Raw genomic sequence first — 14,239 nt, forward strand, 5'->3', positions numbered from 1 at the left:
GAGAGAGAGAGAGAGAGAGAGAGAGAGAGAGAGAGAGCTCTAAACACTTTGTAGAAATATTTCGACCGTGTTTTAGCGGTCTTCTTCAGTCGTGTTTATCTCTCATAGCAACGTAACGCACAACTACATACACGAAAGTACTATGACGTCACAGTAAGTATTATAAACGTCAAAGTTGATATTGCGCGAAAAACATTTGAGAAAGGTAAGAGTCTAATAATAAAATGAACAATACTCACCCGACCTTGTGGACACTAAAATATGACTATGTAATATATATAAAATATAATTAAATGTTTGGTATTAGTAATGAAACAGAATTTTAGAAATGTTTGTTCACAAAGCAGCCTAAGTGAATACAAACAAGAAATATTACAGTAAGTATTTAATTGTAAATACATTAATATTGTTATAATCAGTTATTATAACACGTTCTTTGCATACAAGTCTTGCAAGACATTAATTATTAAAGACAAAAATGTTCCCTTTTGTTTATTCCGTGTGGTACGTAAGTATTTAATTTTTTTCCCCATAAATTTTCTCTAAAGCGACAATAAATGTCATAGTACTTTCGTGTATGTAGTTGTGCGTTACGTTGCTATGAGAGATAAACACGACTGAAGAAGACAGGTAACATGGTCGAAATTTTTCTACAAAGTATTTAGAGTTTTTTCTGTATTTTACTTTTAAAAAAGAGACTTTATATATATATATATATATATATATATATATATATATATATATATATGAGCTTAATTATATATGTAAATCGTGCAATGTGATCCTCTGTAACTGTATTTATGCAGACTGATATCATGTCATTGTTTTTATTTTCGGACTTGACTTTATATGACTGAATAATTCTAAACTTTCTGATTGGCCGAGATCCAACAAACTAGAAAAAAATCACCTACACATGCAAAAACTTAAACGTGAGAAAAAAACATCTCTTGCTCAATTCCACAATTAGATATATCGACGACGTTTTGTCTATTAACAATAATTACTTTCATTCATAGCTCGATTCGATATATCCCTGTGAGCTCGAAATAAAAGATACCAGAATCTTCCACTTCTGCTTCATACTTTATATTCATAATTTTTTTAAAGTAGGCATTAATGTCATACTGACAACTTAACTGTATGACAAACGGGATGATTTCAGCTCCTCCATCGTCAACTTCCCATATTTATGTAGCAATATTCCATTATTACCTGCATATGGTGTTTATATATATTAAGTGATTCGAAAGCTAGAACTTGATCTGCTTATGATTAGTTTTTTAATTGAGGCAACCTACTGACAAAAAAGTTGATGGTACAGGGGTTTCAACAGTTTTCATTGAAGTCAGCATTTCGCAAATTCTATGGTCGTTATAACGATGTAAAACTTATACGGTACCAACGATCTAGTTCTTCAATACAACCTATCATTCGTTCAAATACTGTCTGATGTGTTTCATACCAATTGTTAGGCCGTTCTTTGCACACTGATTTTGATTACGGATAACCCCGTTTACTTGATCAGGATATATGGCTCATGGCGGGTGTGACCGGTAGAGAGGGGATACTTACTCCTCCTAGACACCTGATCCCACCTCTGGTGTGTCGAGGGGTCCGTGTTAACCCAACTCTCTATTTTGTATTGCTTATAAGAGTTATGAGATTGATCACTGTTCGTTATCATCATATGTCATGCAATTGTTTCTTTTGATTGTTTTCAACATCGGATTGGTTGTGGGAAAGTTGGACATTTTCAAATTGATACGATTGGTCATTATTTTTTGCTCATCCAATCATAATTTGCGTCTTTATCACTTCAGGCTAGGCCTTGTACTCTAACTATACACAAAGATGTCATACAAGCCCCGATATCACGAACATTGGATTTCACTCAACTCAAATTTTAGTTGCGAATATCAATTTTCTCTCCTGAGTTTGGACTCAAATAAATTGGCCACGAATATTTATTTAACTCAAGTCAGCAAAATATTCTTTCAGGATATTTTTTCTGAAAGCTTTTATTGCGATGGTAGAAATAAACTGTATTTTGTGGATAGGTTTATTCTATTACGATCTGTCTTTTTGTAATTACGTCAATATCGATGCTTTTCATAAAATTACCCAAATTGTGCGTTTAACGCTGTGGCAAAGTAACTATAAAGTCTCACTCCAAAATCTTAATCTTACTGTATCGCTTTCCAAGATGATCTTATCAAAGAATTTGTATTTTAGCAAATCTTCTTTCGCCTTCAAGTATTTTTCCATTGCGTCTTTCCCAATTCTGGCGATCTTCTCGTTGTCTTCAATAAGAAATGATATTTTTTCCATGGCCATTGAGTCCAACGGTATAATTCTACCTTGATTCTCTGGATGGGAATATGCAAGTCCCCATAATTTTTCTCCTATGTCTATCCCTATCACAACAGTATCTGTAAGATCAATAGATATGTAAGAAAAACCTGGGTGTATAATGTTCTCTGCATTTATCGTCTGATTTAGTCTCGTGGACTATTTCGTTAGTACCCTTTGCTTGTAGTAATAGTCGATTGAATGAGGCGGTCCTTCAGATGAGACCACAAAAACCGAGTCCCATGTCACAGGTGGTATGGCACGTTCAAGATCTCTCCCTGCTCAAAGGCCATAAGCGCAGAGTATAGACCTACATTTTTCAGTCCTTCTCTGGCAATGGTGACGTCTCCATATGAGTGACAAATTCTCGAGCAGGACGTTAAACAGTAATTTATCCTGGCAGAGCGGATGTTCTACTTACTTTTCGATTGTGTCATATCACATGAATTGATCAAATTTCTTCAATGAATACATACCCAGGCATTACATTGTTAACAACATTCTATAGTTCCACAATATTTCGGTGTTTCTCTAGACTACAACGACTTTAGAGGGATACAAATTGTGTTCACTTCAGAACTTGCAAAAAATTCAAATGTCGATATCTACCGATATATTTTCCCCCCGTCGGATACTACAAGAGCGAGTGTAAATCAAATGTCGATTCTCAAAAATTCCAAAAAAATATTTTTTTTAAAAAGAAAAGGTTCCAAAAAAATTCCCCTAATCAGCAGCATCAAAGCGTACTTCCAACAATTTACACAACCATTTCTTACGCTTAATCAAACACCAGGCTTTTGATTCTGCTGACAACTGTTTCTTCAATGAAAGGTGAAGATAACGAACAGTGATCAATCTCATAACTCCTATAAGCAATACAAAATTGATAGTTGGGCAAACACGGACCCCTGGACACACCAGAGGTGGGATCAGGTGCCTAGGAGGAGTAAGCATCCCCTGTTGACCGGTCACACCCGCCGTGAGCCCTATATCCTGATCAGGTAAACGGAGTTATCTGCAGTCAAAATCAGTGTGCCAAGAACGGCTTAACAATCGGTATGAAACACGTCAGACAGCATTTGACCCAATGCGAGGTTGTACTGACGAAGTAGATCGTTATAACAATAAAAATACAAAACAGAAATATTCATATCTTGTGCTCAGTTATACAAAAATTACAGTTTTAAACACCACTCTGATTCTACGTAGAAGTATTATAAAACTGAACTCAGCATTTCGCAATTTCTATGGTCGTTATAGCGATCTAGTTCGTCAATACGACCTAGCATTGGGCCAAATGCTGTCTGATGTGTTTCATTCCGATTGTTAGGCCGTTCTTGGTACACTGATTTTGACTACAGATAATTCCATTTACTTGATCAAGATATAGGGCTCACGGCAGTGTGACCGGTCGAAAGGGGATGCTTACTCCTCCCAGGCACCTGATCCCACCTTTGGTATATCCAGGGGCCCATGTTTGCCCAACTCTTTATTTTGTATTGCTTATAGGAGTTATGAGATTGATCACTGTTCGTTATCTTCACCTTTCATTGAAAAGGTGCTGGAGTTTCTAACAATCTGTTGGAAAACCCATGGACACAAATTGTGGTCCATTATTAGATTGGCCTGTTTTAATATTCCAACGAGACAGAATTTTTTTTGAAAGTTTCTACATGAGACAGGAAACCCCTTTCTTGCTGTGCCCTTTATCTCAACATTTAGACATAACAACGACGTTGTATCTGGTAGCAATACTCATTTTCATGCATACGTCGATTCGATATAGCCCAATGATCCCAAAATAAAGCTACATATAGTAACGAAATAGTCTTCCATATCTGATTCATAATTGTACATTTTATTGAACATATAATTAACGTTAAACTAACAATATATCAAAACGGGTGACTACAGCTTTTCCAACGTCAGCTTCCTATATTTCCGTAGCAATATTCAAATAGCAGATGAATATCAGATGTCTTTCTGCTGATTCTGTACACGATGTTCTGCCTATGATCGGATGTGATCGATGCTTATTCCTCCTAGGTACTTGACCGCGTCAAACCTAAGATGTCAACAATAGGTAGTGATTGCTCCTTCGCAACCTCTCGGCATTTAGAATTCGCGTATCGCAGCATGCATTTGCACGTAAAACCCCCTCACTGTCACGGCCTACGTCTAAATTTGCGGTGCTTCACCTACAACTGATGACGTCTTAGTATGAGTGAAAAACATTCGACAAGACATTGATTGATTGATTGTTTTAGGTCCCTCTTGAAAATATTTCACTCGTATGGAGACGTCACCACTGCCGGTGAAGGGCTGCAAAATTTATGCATATGTTCGGCGCTTATGATCATTAAGCAGGGGGGGGGGTGTTCTTTATTGTGCCACACCTGCTGCAACACGGGGCCTTGGTTTTTGCGGTCTCATCTAGTCACCTCTTACGACAAGCAAGGGATAATGAGGACCTACCCAGAATGTAACCCGGATCCCCACGGGATACAGGACATAGAAGAAAAAAACTATCAATGATTCATAAAATATATAGACCCCCCCCCCACTAAAAAAAAAACCAAAAATGAAAACCCACAAAAAAGAGACATGCTTCTAAATATCCAAACAGTTGAAGTTTCACGAGTTAAAAAAATTATGTTAGCATTTAAATTTTTTTATGGTTGTTATTGAGGGGAAATTGTAATCAAGATCAAAATATCCTTCCGTTTCCCTGTAGTGGCATTGTGCTGACTTCCGAATTCACTTACGTACTTCCTTTAGGTTTTCAGCAGATCACATGATTGCTGAGTTACATATAAGCCGATATAATTGGGATGGTGAGTAGTCTGTGCCTCACGTTCGGGGTGTAAACACGAAAGAGAAGCCAGGACGTGTAAGGGTTTGTAGTTATAACATGTATAAGGTCTTACGCCTGAAATAAGTTTTTGTATGCATATAGATAGATAGATATATTTTATTAGTTTGCACATTTAAGTCCGTGCGCTTCAGTCCCTGAAATACGCGTGCGCTTCCGTTCCTGAAAAGCGCATGCGTTTTAATATCTGAAAAACGTGTGCCCTACAAAGAAACGATTATATTGTAAGTACTTGCAATTTAAATTTTTGATTAAGACATTTGTTTAGTAGATCTATTCATTTAGAATAGCGGAATCCCAGAACGAACTCAGAGACGTTACATTATACTGATTTAGTTTGCAAACATAACCTTTCGAATGCTGTCTGCGGTGTTTCATATCAATTGTTATACTAGGCTTAAGGGTTCTATGTATTGTCCTCTAAGTTTTATTCAAACATCATATAGTCAATGATTAGAGGGATCTGAAAACTGGTTCTATCCTTCAAAGTCCAAGTGGTACCCCATAGTCCCAAACTTGGGGAGGAAAATGACAGTCCTAGGGGTTCACTTCCTTGCCTGCATACTCCTTTTGTGGAATCTTCAAAATATGAAGTTGTTGCCAACACTCATGTGGTGTAACTTAGGAACTTTCAGGTGAGCTCAATTGCCTTCAAGCATGAAACTTGATATTTAAGAATATGTTTATTGATAATTTAATATGTTACTTTTCGGTATTCTGTTTGAGTACTCTCAGTACTTTGATGAACTTTCTTATTGGGTGTTAGCTTTTATGGCCTTATTGACTGCTGGTTAGTGGCTCCCAGCTTTAGCCTAGTAATTGTTATACCTGGTGTGTCCAGGGCTTTGTTTTTGATATACTCTAAATTTTGTATTTTTTATAGGATTTTTTTTTTAGATAGATCACTGTTTCGTTATCTTCACTTTGTGAATATACCCAAAATTATGATAATTGTTCCTCTACCATATTGAATGTGTCATTGATACATGCAATCAGTCATGTACACTGTATGGACAAAATGTCCTCATTGTCAAAAAATAATATTCAATAGTCTGAATCTAGCATACATAGGTACATCGATATCGTTAGTTATGTTTTAATATCACCTACTTATAGAATTATTGCCAGAAAGTAAATGCTAAAGATGATATGCCTGAAAAATACACAGGCAACAGTAAAGATTATAATAAAATACATCCACTGACCTGTTTTTAGCCGAGGCGCTTCTTCTCTCTGTCTTTGTACCATCTCTGATTCACCTATTCACGAGATATATTCATATAATCATTGCTACTCCTTATATAATGTTGATCTTTAAGATTTTACAATCTGTAACATCAGGAATACAGGAGTATAACATACCTATTTAAAACCAAGGACGTGCTCGGATACATTCCTATATAAAACTAAGGACGTACTCGGATAAAACTAGGCACGTGTTCGGATGCTTTGTACTTCCATAGAACTGCGTTTTTATTAACTAATTTTCAAAAATATTGATTGATTGTATCTTGCTTAACGTCTCGAGAATTTTTCACTCATATAGAGACGTCACCAAGACCGGTGAAAGGCTTCAAATCTAAGCATTTGCTCGCCACTTACGGCCATTGAGCAGTGAGGGTTCTTTAGCGTGCCACACCTACTGCGACACGGGACATCTGTTTTAAATTCATCTCCGAGGACCCATGACATTCACACCTGATACCGAGCGTTTGGCGAAGGAACTGTCACTATATGTTTTAACTGTCGCGGCCGGGATTCGAACCCCGGCCTTCCGCATGCAGGACGAACGCTCTAACCTCTAATTGTCAATAATTAAAGAAGAGAATCGCGTAACCATTACCTCTAATCGGTCTATCTTCCGGAGTTCCACTGTGCTCATCACCTAGAAATAACATTATCAAAATGGAATCATCCGTTTAAGACGAGCAAATATATTAAAGAATTTCTTTTCTTTTTCTTTTAAATTGAACTGAATATAGAATGCTCGTGTTATATAAAATTGACCTGATCAATACATTAGCAAAAAATTATTGAAAACGCTCCTCGAATCGTCAATGTATCAATACTCGCTTTTAGATAAATTTATGGGTGTACGTCGATATTGTTATTCGTGGAATTACATATAAGTACATTTATTATATACCCATCCATGTTTCGTTTTTTTTTATACAGCTAATTTCACAGAGTATGATCCGATTTTCCGGATTAGCGCACTGTGGTTTTCTTATTCTGTATCAGTATCCTCTGAAAATGATGACGTCACAATGCATCAACGCAACGTTTACTGTGTTATTCAAATCACCCATCCCATTTTTCTTCGTAAATCATTTACATACATACATACACTTGCAAGTATTGAATGCAAAATTTGCAAAAGGGAGATAACTGAATGAACTTACCGCTTGTTATACCTAGAATTTCTATTCGTCAATATCAAGAGCAGGTTATGGTAATCTGACAATGTATGGCATGACTCTTACGCTAAGTTTTTGTATCATCCCTGTTTCATGCATTTCTTGTTTTATTAATCAAATATATCTATGGGTTAGTATGCATACAGGTGTATAAAGGGGATGTATGTAACGCTAACAGAAGTATGTGATATGGGTCATTGCAACATACTTGTACAAAACTAAGGACGTTTTCCAAAGAACTACGGCCATTTATCAATTATTGAGGCCAGGAAAATTTAACTTACCGAGAATAGTCGTGTAAACATTATACTCAATCAATCTGTCTTCCAACTTTGCATCATCTTTGTCATCTTAAAATAACATCAATGTCATATAAATACTAAAAGAACAGTATGCTCAAGATGAGAAAAGAAGGTTTATTTGTACATTACATCGTTATGATGATCATAGAATTGCGAAATCCTGCATTTAATCGAGACTGTTGAAACTCCTGTAACACCAATATCCTGCCTCCATTTAAGAACTGATGATATGCAGAACAAGCCCTTGCGTATTAAATCATTATAGAGACATAAACACCATATGCATGTAATAATGGAAAAATGCTACATTGATATGGGAAGTTAACAAAAGAGAAGAAATGTCTTTCTTGAAAATATATGAAAGGTAAAAATAACGAACAGTGATTAATCTCATAACTCCCATAAGCAATACAGAATAGAAAGTTGGGCAAACACGAACCCCTGGATATACTAGAGGTGGTACCAGATGCCTAGGGGGAGTAAGCATATCCTGTCGATCGGTCACACCCGCCGTGAGCCCTATATCTTGATCAGGTAAACGGAGTTATCCGTACTCAAAATCGGTGTGCAAAGAACGGCCTAACAATCGGCATGAAACAAGTCAGACAGCATTTGACCGAATGATAGGTTGTATTGGCAAGCTAGATCGTTATAACGACCATAGCATTTGCGAATTGCTGACTTTAAACGAACTGTTGATCCTCTTTCACCATCAACTTGTTTGTCAGTAGTTTGCTTCAATTTAAGAACTGACCATACGCAGAACAAGCTCTTGCGTATCGAATGAGATGAGAGATATAAACACCATATACAGGTGATAATAAAATATTGCTGAGTAAATATGGTAAGTTGACGATAGAGAAGTTGAAATCATCGCTTTTGTCATAAAGTTGAGCTGTTAGTTTGCAATTAATATATATTTCCAATAAAATATCTCAGTATGCGGCAGAAGTAGAGGACTCTGTGGTGTTCTTTATTTCGAGTTCACAGGGATATATCGAATCCACATATGAATGAAAATTATTAGTATTAATAGATAATACGTCATCGCTGTATTTAAATGTAGAATTGAAGGCCACAACAAGAGATTTTTTTCTTTTCAAGTTTTTTTTTATTTTTTTTTTTATTAAACTCTGCTTCATAAGAATATAAATACAGGTCACCTAACAAAGGAGCACAGTTTGTGCCCATGGGGATTTCAACAGACTGTTGGAAGACCTGATTACCAAAGATCATGAATATATTGTCAATGAGGAACACGAGCATATGTTTTATTTTAACTTTCAGAGTACTTGTGCGTGGAATCAGAGTGGTGTTTAATAAAGTAATTTTTGGATGACTGATCACTAGATGTTAATTTTTCTGTTTTCTATTTTTGTTGAAGAAGTAAAAAAAAAAGTCTAATCTTTAATTTATCGTGAGGAATGGCCGTGTAATGTGTTGAAAAGTCATACGTTTTGATATTGTTGATTTGAGAAAAGTTTTGCGATTTCAAATTTCTGAAAATGTATCAAGTTCTTTTTCATATTTAGCCCATCGTCTTGCATAATCTTCGACATAATTCATAAGAGAGATGAAGTTCAGCCGCCAATGGAAAGATCGAGGGTCTCTGCATTTAGGACCCTTTAGAATAAGTGATTTGATATCTTCATTTTCAATTATATTAACATCTTCAGTAATGATATGTCCAGCTGGGCTATAGTTGAAAGAAGATGAAGAAAAAGAAAAACATGTAGGTGGATTAAGTACAAGATGGTATATATCTAGACACTGCAAAGTTTGTATAGAAATACAAAGTTTAGATGCAATCGTAGAAGTATATCTGTAGGAAATACAGGGTGTAGACTTGAACTTGTATGTTGGAATACAAGACAACTCTTTTTATGACGAAGAATGTCGCTTATGTTGACGGCATCTATTCCTTTGTTTGTAAATCTAAGCTGAAGGAACTGTTGGTATGATTCAGAAAGAACATCATCCATGACCCGCAGTGATTTAAAGAGCCTGTGATTGGCATTATCACTAATCATAGCATTCAGTCTTTATTCTGGTGTCGAAAAATCCAAGTATAGCCAAGCTTTGGCTTCTTCAAATAACGTATTTAAAACTGAACAGAGGAAAGTTTTGTGCGAATATGATGTGGACCTAATTGTCTGTTGACGTAAGGCAAAAGTGAACCAAAAGTGACGCCATGTATACTTGATGAAAGATGAAGATAATGAACAGTGATTGGTCTTTTATATATACATGTACGATATCCATGACTGTGTTTCTGTCTTTGAGTATTTGGAAAGAGTCCCATCACATTCACGGTATTTCTTTATGGACTGGTCAAATTTCCTACATCGTATACATTGTCATTGCATCCATATGGAGTACCTAGAGTCCTGATCCAGTGATCTTCTCTTTGTCTACGAAAAAGGGCACTTAATGTTGGATTGTTTGTGTGATGGTAAATGTTCTCTAAAATCCTGACCTTCATGGACAAGATGGAGTGGTCAGGGGTACTTAAGTGTTTATAGAGAAGTTGGTTACCACCATTATTTATTTCAAATCTCTGTCTCGATATACCCTGTCTCTCTAAACCTGCCTATTGATTGATTGATTGAATATCGTTTAACGTCCCGCTCGAGAATATTTCACTCATATGGAGATGTCATCATTACCGGTGAAGGGATACAAAATTTAGGTCCATGCTCGGCGCTTATGGCCATTGAGCAGGGAGGGATATTTATCGTGCCACACCTGCTGCGACATGGGTCCTCGGGTTTTGCGGTCTTATCCGAAGTACAGCCCCATTTAGTCGCCTCTTACAACAAGCAAGGGGGTACTGAGGACCTATTCTAACCCGGGTCCCCACGGGATACACCTGCATATTGAATGGGAAGAGTTAGCTCTTCAAGTAATATATGTCGGTATGAAAATTATAAAGAAGGTGGTGGTGTTGGATTGGGCATGTTCTACGAAAAGGAGGAGAAGATATCACTAAGATTGCTCTGAGATGGACATCTGATGGAAAGAGAAAAAGAGGACGCCCAAAAGAGACATGGCGAAGGATGGCAGAACAGGAGATGAAAGCTATAGGGAAGACCTGGGGGGAAATAGAAAAGAAAGCAAAAGACAGGCAGTTGTGGCGTCAGCTGGTTGAGGCCTTATGTGCTGATAGGCACGAAGAGGATAAGTAAGTATGAAAATTTTCAAGACGTAAAATTTCAGATACTTTCAAAAACTCAAAGACATTCCTTAAGTTTACATTTTAATTATATTTTATGCTGAATCCGTCTTGTACGATTTAGATTGAAGTATTCATACGCATTGATTATGTTTATTGTTTCAAAAGTTGAAAGTTTATCAGATATTACCAAGTATCAATCAGTAAGAAAATGAGTAAAATTATTTACAACAATTTTTCGTTCTGGGGATCAGGAATATCTATTTTGCAAAAACAATTGTGAAACCATGACTTTCGTTCAAGTTCTCTTCTGAAGTTTCATTGTATTCGATATTTTGAAATACAATTGTAAACTGTAGGTGTATCTTATTGCAAAATTCCTCCGAATTGCAAACCATATCACTTTTGTGTATAATGTAGAAAATCTATGTACATTTTTACCTGGTTTATTTCGCTTACACAACAAATGATGACGTAGTTGATATCTTAATTGTACAGCAATAATGGCGACACAAATCCCGATAAGGCAAAGATAAACGATGTGTGGAATCAGACAGAGATTGCTCGTACCTGTTGCCTCATTCTTGTTGCTGAAATGAATGAGATATACATGCTTTAAAATTCGAGTTGATATAATCTTTAATCAGTAAAATCTACTGAAAATACTTGTGACTGTGAAGCTACATTTCAATTCAAATTGCAACGAATCACTGAGTTTCCTATCATGTGGATTCAGATGTCCTAACAGATGCTTTCTAATTCCTTAAAACAAATTCTAGATGTGTCCTGATGTGTCCTCTTCCTGAGAGCCATATTTGAAATATATATTTTTTCTATCTGCAACTGAACTTACATGGCTTAAAATATTCTGTTGTGGGTACTCACAACTGCTCAGGTTCTTGATGTAGACATTTTGTTCTTGAGAAGATTTTCAAAACTGAAATGCTCTATAAATGTCTTTTCGTTATTTTGCACGCTATTTTGTTAATATACCAAAATTAAACCGTCATGAAATTATGCTCTTTTCAAACCTGACGTGTATTTCTATGAGGCAGAATGTATTCAAAAGCTTCTATATGACAAGAAAAAAATATCTTCCTGTGACCATCAACTCAAAATTCAAATACAACGACGATGATTTATCATTTCATTTATCATTATTCATCTTAATTCATATGTTGAATTGAAATATTCTTGTGAAATCGAATAAAAGACACCATAAAGTCGTCCACATCTGCTTCGTATTTGGATATTTACTTAGTCATAGACGTCAATTGACTTAGTTTTATGAAAGAATGACTTCAACTTCTCCATCGTCAGCTTCACACATATACGTAGCAATGTTCCATTAGAACTTGCATTTTCTGTATCTGTTCCTCTGTTGATTAGTTACGCGAGATCATATCATGCTTATGATCAATTCGTAAAAGAAGGTGAGGTACTTAGAAATTAATTGATGCTTAAGAGGGTTTCAACAATCGCTATAACGACCTAATTTACAATGCTATCTGACGTCGTTCATCCAGTTATTAGGTCGTTCTTTATTGAGTTCGACTACTGATTACTCCGTTTAGCTGACCAACATAGAGGGCTCACAGCTGGTGTGGCCGGTAAATAGGGGGTACTTACTCTTTCTAAGCACCTGTTCCCACCTTGGTCTTGCTCTAAATTTGTACTTTTATAGGATTATGAGATTATGAGATTGATCACTGTTTGCCATCTTCACTTTTTCATCAAGGAGAAGTATCATTAAGTACGTCAATTAACACAGAATTTTGGCACAGGAAATCGTAAAGATATGTGCAACCTGGAAATACTGGAAAAAATGTTATTTACGCTGGGGGTTAAGCACGCATTTTTCCACGTCCAACATTACATCCCGTGGGGATCCGGATTAGAATAGGTCCTCAGTACCCCCTTGCTTTACGTAGAAGGCGACTAAACGGAGCGGTCCTTCGGATATGACCGCAAAATCCGAGGTCCCGTGTCACAGCAGGTGTGGCACGATAAAGATTCCTCCCTGCTCAAAGGCCATAAGCGCCGAGCATAGATCGAAATTTTGCAGCCCTTCACCGGCAGTGGTGACGTTTCCATATGAGTGAAATATTCTCAAGAGGGACGTTAAACGATATTCAATCAATCAATCCAACATTACACTTGGGGGTGAAATACCAGTAACTGAATATAATATCTATTATTGTACATTCGCGTTGGGAAAATTAAGCACTTATTATGTGACCGCTTATTTAGTGTAAATTTCCTCCACGCGTAAATATCCACTTTTGTGAAACTGAGAAATACTGATGTTTCACTACAATTTGACTGTCATGTACTGTTATCATATATAATGGACGTATGTACACTTTGTTCCCCTGTATAGGTACCAATTTCATGTGTATTCTATAATTGTACTGATAAGCTGTAAAGCTTAAAGTAATGAAGAACTAAACTGAGAAAAGTAGGGCTCGAGCAATAGTATCACCTGTTCGTTGAGAAATTGAAACCAGCGTTTCCAGTTTTGTTTGGACAAGTGCATGAGGAATAATTGTCGCCAACTTCATAGACATCATCAATCGGTCTTGTTTTCTCGTAACAAACCTGATCTGTAAAATAGAAAAATGAGTGTCATTATAAAATTGTATATATGAGATTGATTGGTTTATGTACCACAATTCTGACCACGTATTTCTTACAGTACCATGATTCTAAACACGTATTTATTACTGTACCACAATTCTAAACACGTATTTATTACAGTACCACAATTCTAAACACGTATTTATTACAGTACCACAATTCTAAACACGTATTTATTACAGTACCACAATTCTAAACACGTATTTATTACACTACCACGATTCTAAATACGTATTTATTGCAATACCACAATTCTGATCACGTATTTATTACAGTACCACAATTTTGAACACGTATTTATTACAGTACCACTATTCTGACCACGTATTTATTGCAGTGTCACAATTCTGATCACGTATTTATTACAGTACCACATTTCCGAACACGTATTTATTACTGTACCACAATTCTGACCACGTATTTATTACAGTACCACAATTCCTAACACGTATTTATTACAGTACCACAATTCTAAACACGTATTTAT

General features: G+C 36.2%; 1 protein-coding gene across 2 annotated transcripts in view; it reads right to left on the reverse strand.

Moving 5' to 3' along the window:
* LOC125665779 (heat shock 70 kDa protein 12A-like) overlaps nt 1-14,239 on the reverse strand; it is an 83,348-nt gene that overhangs the window by 64,668 nt on the left and 4,441 nt on the right. The window contains exons 4-9 of one of the 2 annotated variants that reach the window (XM_056151089.1): nt 13,598-13,718; nt 11,557-11,705; nt 7,926-7,991; nt 7,068-7,109; nt 6,430-6,483; nt 2,191-2,432 (exon numbers count right to left, since the gene is read on the reverse strand). In XM_056151089.1, the coding sequence (XP_056007064.1) occupies nt 2,191-2,432; nt 6,430-6,483; nt 7,068-7,109; nt 7,926-7,991; nt 11,557-11,705; nt 13,598-13,718 (674 nt within the window). The remainder of the gene's footprint in view (nt 1-2,190; nt 2,433-6,429; nt 6,484-7,067; nt 7,110-7,925; nt 7,992-11,556; nt 11,706-13,597; nt 13,719-14,239) is intronic. The other variant, XM_056151090.1, reaches the window with a different exon arrangement.

Source organism: Ostrea edulis, chromosome 10 (genome assembly GCF_947568905.1).
Source record: "Ostrea edulis chromosome 10, xbOstEdul1.1, whole genome shotgun sequence".
Classification (NCBI taxonomy): Eukaryota; Metazoa; Mollusca; class Bivalvia; order Ostreida; family Ostreidae; genus Ostrea; species Ostrea edulis.